This window comes from Cygnus atratus, chromosome 3, assembly GCF_013377495.2.
Source record: "Cygnus atratus isolate AKBS03 ecotype Queensland, Australia chromosome 3, CAtr_DNAZoo_HiC_assembly, whole genome shotgun sequence".
NCBI lineage: Eukaryota > Metazoa > Chordata > Aves > Anseriformes > Anatidae > Cygnus > Cygnus atratus.
In genome coordinates, this window is record NC_066364.1 from 36,147,362 (window position 1) to 36,153,662 (window position 6,301).

General features: G+C 51.8%; 1 protein-coding gene across 1 annotated transcript; it reads right to left on the minus strand.

The window, feature by feature from the left end:
• Positions 1–762: 762 nt before the first annotated feature.
• On the minus strand, positions 763–3,997 carry TENT5A (terminal nucleotidyltransferase 5A). Its single transcript, XM_035559503.2, has 3 exons — positions 3,902–3,997; positions 3,236–3,733; positions 763–2,338 (listed from the first exon to the last, which is right to left on the minus strand). Exons 2-3 carry the CDS (start codon positions 3,668–3,670, stop codon positions 1,559–1,561), a joined length of 1,215 nt encoding a protein of 404 aa, XP_035415396.1. The 5' UTR covers positions 3,671–3,733; positions 3,902–3,997; the 3' UTR covers positions 763–1,558.
• Positions 3,998–6,301: the final 2,304 nt, after the last annotated feature.

The following is a 6,301-nucleotide window of genomic DNA, read 5'->3' on the forward strand; positions in this document are numbered from 1 at the left end:
ATCTTTGATCCACGTTCCACTGAATTACACATCATGGAGGTATGCAGTCACAACATTAGTGGGTTAAATGTCAAAATGGCATTACAGTACAAAACAGTTAAAAAAATCAGCTAGTCATATGTTTCTCCATTTGTGGAATTATTATGGCTCACAAGCAACTCACTGAATTACTGTAATCCTTGTTCTTGCAACCAAAGACATTATCTGAATCCCACCTTAATCCTGACTGGTTCGTTTACTCCAAATTTCTCAGGTGTGGGTTAAAAATTCACTGCAAGGTGCCCACTGTCCTATGACATCCTGTTGCAAACTGGAAAACACATAGTACTTTATTTAAACATTCCTTAATTGCTACATTTTCCTAGACCACATTAATATATATTGTGTGTGTATATATATATATACACATAGAACATGTACATATATACACACACAAACATATATACACACATACACACACGTACCTAGGATAATAGCACACCAACATAACATTTACTCTATACAAGTATTTGCCAAGAAAAAAAATAGGGCATTTCCTCCACCACTTATTCACAAGCTTATGGTTGTTTTTTTTTTTGTTTTTAATCCTTGTGTCCCTGATAAAACGAAATGCATGGTTAAACCACAAAACTATATTTTTCTCACTTCAAATTCTATGAAGGCATCAGGCACTTTTGATTACTATTGGTGTGTACAAATATAGCAACATCTTTTCTTTTTTTTTAATATATATATATATTTATATATATACTCTACTGTATCTTCTTTGCTCGGATAACTTATTTGTGAAATCTTTGGTCCTTGAGCATATTTTGTTTGCCACAGCTGGTTTCCCTGCATTCTCACATTTTTAAAATGTGAGGCATGCACACACAGCTGGAAATAATGGACTTTGTCATCGTACGTGTTTCTGTTTTTATAACTGTACCAATCTACTACTGTTCATTTGGAGCAAGCTGTTTCTGGTAAAGCATTCTCTATTCAAGCAAGCTATACATTCTACACGGTCAATCCACAGACGGCACTTGCTGCAAGCCCCAAATGCAGTAATTCCAATATACATTTTTATTCAGCTTATCTCTGCTTTATGCCTCTACTTTTAATTCCTGAATATATATATGGAATTGTTTTTTGTATTTTTTTTCTTTTTGTTGTTTTTTTTTGTTTGTTTCTTTCGTAATTCTCCCTTTTGCAGATCCCATTCTAGAGTAAGGATAAAAATAAAAGAAAATAAGGCTTTCCCACCTTCTCTATGCCAAAGCTATGGGAGCAGATACTGCCAACCCATATTGTCATCAAGCATTCCTCCCTCGCTTATTTCAGGGGAAGCTGGTTGCTTTTAATGACAGGCCTCTTGTGCTCTGGGGTAGGATCCAATTATTTTGGGGTTCTTTCTAGATCATGCTCCCGTTGTTTATTAGAAGAACCACAGGCTTTTACCAAGCTTGAAAACCAGAGCAGATCACCATTGCACAAAACACCCCATTTCAAAGGGGCACAGGGCCCACTTCTACGTGTTAGAAAACGTTCTCCCCACCAGGTCTACTAATTTCGGTCCTTAATTACAGGGCAGCCAAGTAGAGTATGTGTGCTGCTGGCACGGGAACACCGTCTGAACCTGGGCAATATAGTAATTGCTGAAGTTAGCATCTGCTACATATGGGGCTGGCTGGTAATAGCAGGTGACATTGGCCACATTGGGGATGATATTTTGCTCAGCTAGGACCCGGATGGCCAGCATGGTGATCAGATTCAGCGTCTGTCTCCTCTCATGTCCCATCAGGCACACTGTGCTCTCATTCACCACACCGTGGAGGGTCATGAGATAGTCATACTTGCGGTCCTCTAATCCCACAAAGTGGTTCTGCAAGTAGGACTCCAGCTTCCTCTGCTGCTCTCCAATGTCTGAGAAGTCAATGAAAAACCTCGAGCACATGTATCTCTGCAGGGACTTAATCTCGGACTCGGAGGCAGCCCTAAAGCCCCTTACCAAAAGGTTGCAGTACTTGAGCAGACCCCCTCCTCTAATCTCTTCTGGGTTTCTGGTGGCAATTATCTTGTTGCAGAGGTGATCGAAAGCTTCTTGGAAATCCCCATAGACGCTCTCACCGATGATAGTCGGGTGAAAGGTTTCAGTCATTGGGTTCTCCGAGCATTCATAAAAAAGCAGCAGGGAGTCCAGCTTGATTTGAAAGGAGTCGACGCTGAATTCGAACTGCCGCCTCAGAGAGTCCACAAATTTCAGCTCCACGTTCTTGCCGCTGTTGTTGGACAAGGAGATGAGACTCCACCGGTCAGAATCATTGCATACCTTTACCATTTTCTGCACGTAGGCTTCCTACAAGGGGAAAGACAAAATGAGCAAATGAAGACACGGAGGGGAGAGATCTCCCCCCCGCAGCAGCCGCTCGCCTTCTCCCCCACCTCCACCCCGTCCTAGCGAAAAGGCTGTAAGGAGTCTGCAGGCACGGACCGGAGGAGAAACACTCAGTGTAAGAGCCCGGAGCACTGTCATTGCACAGGGATGGCAGGGGAGGACGTTCCTGGGACTGTCATGCAAGGGAAGTACTTGGCAGGGCTGCTTCTAAATACATCTACATGCAAAACCGATGGCGCGCATGCCAAATATCCATGCACCCCCACACAGAAGGTCACCGCTACAATTAAGATAAGAAACCCTTTTTATCGGTTTCCACTTCCCCTCCCCCCAAAAAAAGAAAACTCAGCAAGTGTTCAACGCTCCCCGACCCTGCTCTTGCGGCGCCGCTTCCACAAATCTGCCCCATATGCCAAGAAATCCCTCTAAAAACCTTAAAGGCATTTGGCACGCAGCCTAATTAACCGGAGCGCGCAGTCAGTGCAGCAAGGGAATGTGGCTCAGCACCGGGGCATTTAAACACCCCCAAAAGAGTGCAGTGCGAGCACTTGCTTCCTTCTTGCAGCCACAAAAGCCCCCCTAAGCCCCCCGGGAACCGGGTCTGGCACCACAGGCTGCTGTAGGGCTGAGCCAGAAGCCTGGCAGAGCCTTGGCTGCAGCAGGTACACCAACGGTGCTGGCAAATGCAGTGACACGGAGGGAAGGAAGCTGATCAGTGCCGGGGAGCACCAAGCCCAGCTGCTTTACCGCAGACCCCTCTTCACGTGCAAGGACTGGGGGGAAAAGTCACGCGTGTGTCCCCGTGGGTCGCAGCGAGCCGGGCAGGAGGGGACACTGCCCCTCTCCTCGCAGGGTTACCTTGAGGGTAAGCGGCGTGATCTTCTCCTTGTTCACCCCCTCGGGCAAGAAATCCAAGAGGCAGTCCAAGACCACGTCCTTGACAGTCTGAAACTCGGCTTCCCCTTTGAGGTCGGCGCAGAAGATGAGGTCCAAGTCCTTGTAGCCCAGGCCGCTGTCTTGGTGGAGGACGTGGCTGGCGGCCGAGCCGTTGAGCCGCACGTCCCTCAGCCCGATGCCCTTCTCCTCCAGCCGGCTCCGCACCACCTTGACGATCTGCCGGGGCTGCATGGCCAGCGTGGGGAAGTTGCCGCGGCCGTGGATGGGGATGGTCTCGCTGAGGATGCGGTCCAGGCGCTGCACTTGCTCCCAGCTCAGCACGTTGCACTGCGCGCTCTCGCAACCGCCCGCGTACCTCCCGGCGGGGCAGCCGCCGGCCTGCCCGTCCTCTGCCATGCTGGGCTGGATGGCACCGCTCCGGCTCCTCACCGCCCCCCCGGCGCCCCTCGTCCTCCGCGCCTGGCGAAAAGAGCAAAAAGCGAGCGGTCAGCGGCGGCGGCGCTCCCCCGGCCCCCGCTGCGCACACCTTAAATTAACCAAAATGTAAAAAAATAAAAAATAAAAACCCGCCGAGGGGGGTAGCGGGGGAAAGCCCCCCGCGAGCACGGCGGAGGAAGGCGCCCGGACCTGCAGAGCCGCCGCTCTCCTCGCCCCCCGCCGGGGCTGAGGCCGCCCCGCGCCGTCGGAGAGGCCGCCCCGCGCCGCCCGCCGCCCCGCTCGCCGCCGCCGCGGGCCGCCGCCGTCTCCGGAGCTTTCGTAGTTGTGCCCGGGGAAGGTCCCCAGTAGTTTTTATACGGGCTTTCTCCGCTCTTCCGGGGCTCCAAGTCACGGCGCCCGCGGCCCGCCCCCTCTATCTGCATGGCCGGCCTCGCCGGTGCCCCCGGCACGCCCACGGAGCGCGCACCCACGGGCCGCCCCGCCGCCACGGCACGGCTCGGCACGGCTCGGCACGGCAAGGCGCTGCGCAGCCGCCCCGCCCCGCTGGAAATCCCGCGCAGCGCCGCGCAGCCGCCCGCCCCTCGCCCTGGTGGGGGGGGGTGGGGGGGGGGGGGCAACAAGTGGAATCCCCTCGCGCTGCCCTTTATTTTCGTCCCCAATTTTTAAACCACCCCCCCCTTTAGGGACGTTCCCGGGAGGCCCAAACTTCGCAGCAGAGCGGCGGGATTTGGCAGGGCCCCGCTGCGAGCAGATGCCGAGGATCCCGGACCTGGGGTGTCCCGGCTGCGCCATCCCCGACGGGATTTTCAAAGCCGGCGGCGGCGGCGCAGGGGCATCGCGCAGTGCCTGCGCATCCCGGGAAGAATATATATATATATATAAATATATTTAGTAAGCAGCTTGCCCGTTTATTACAACTTTGGTGATTTCGGAGGGAAAAATAAATAAAAATACCAGGATAATGTACACACACATCTAATTTTCAAATTTTTTTCATCTTTATTTTTAATTTTCAATATTTTTTCACCTTCAATTTCTCTTATTTTTAATGTAATCACTTTGCATTTGCGCCTTTTTCACCTGCTCCAGCGCTAAATTTGTTTGCGCCGGTCCCGTCGCGCTGCGCGCCCCCGCGCACCCCCCTGCGCGCCCCCGAGGTGTGTGTGTGTAGGGGGGGGTGCGCGCAGCGCGCGGCTTGCGCGGGGAGGGAGGGGGGATGTGGGGGGGGTCGTTGCGTCACCGCTCGGAGCTTTGTGACGCGCGGAGCGCGGGGCCAATGGGGGCGCGCGGCGGCGTGACGCGCGGCCGGCCCGAGCGGGCGCTCCTCCAAATGGCGGCGGGGGGGAGGTGGGGGCGGGGGGGGAGTGGTGGCTGTTGCCGCGCGGAGCCCCCTCCCCACATGTCGCCCCCCCCCCCGCCATTACGCAGCGGGCTGGGGTTGGGGGCCGTGCCCGCACGGCACGGGGAAAGGCTCAGGAGCGGCCCCCCCCCCGCCTAATGAAAGCCCCGAGGGTGCCGCTCGGTGCCCCCCCCGCCCAGCCGGGGCGCCACCTGGTACGAGCGGGGATGCCCCCGCCGCCCTCCCCCGCGCGTCGCCGGCCGCAGCCGTGTGGCAACGGTGCCCCCTGCCGGGCAGCCGGCCCTCCCCGTGGGGGGAGACACGGCTTGGTCGAGCTTGAGGGGATGTTTTGGGGGGTAGGGGGTGTTAAGGTGTGTGCGGTGGGGGCAGCGCGACACCGGGGGGAAGCAAAGGTTGCGAGGTGCAACCCAGAAGGTCCCGCTGACCCTGCTGGAGACACTGCTGGTGTCGGATGGAATAAAGCACTGAGGTGTGTAGGGTCGTGTGCCAGTTGGTTAAAGAAAAAAAAAGGGGGGGAACGGGGGGGGGGGGAGAAAAAGATAAAGGGGAAAAGAAAAGGGAGGAAAAAAAAAAGAAAAGAAAAATGGGAAAAGAGAAAAAAATGAAAAGAAAAGGGGGAGTGAAAAAGAAAAAGGGGAAAAGAAAAAAATGAAAAGAAAGAAAAAAGGGAAAAAAGGAAGAGAAAAAGAAAAAGGGGGAAAGAGGAAAAAGAAACGGAAGAGAAAAAGAAAACGGGAAAGAAAAAAAGAAGGGAAAGAAAATGAAAAGGAAAAGAAAAAGGGGGAAAGAAACGAAAAAGAAAATGGGAAGAGAAAAAAAGAAGGGGAAGAGAAAAAGAAAAAAGAAAACGGAAAAGAAAAAAAATGGAAAGAGAAAAAGAAAAAAGGGGAAAAGAAAAAGGGGAAAAGAAGAAAAGGGGGAGAAAAAAAGAAAAGGAAAATGAGAAGAAAAAGGGGAAAAGAAAAAAAGGAAAATAAAAACATGAAAATGGGGGAAAGAAAAAGAAGAAAAGGAAAAGGAAGGGAAAAGAAAGGGAAAAAAAAGACAAAAGGAAAAAAAATGAAAAGAAAGAGAAAAAGTGAAAGAAAAGGGAAAAGAAAAAAAGAAAAAAATGAGAAAAAGAAAAAGGGGAAAATAAAAAGGTAAAGAAAAAGTAAAGAAAAATGAAAAGAAAAAGGGGGAAAATAAAAGGAAAAGGGGAAAATGATTTTAAAAAAGGGGGGAAAAAT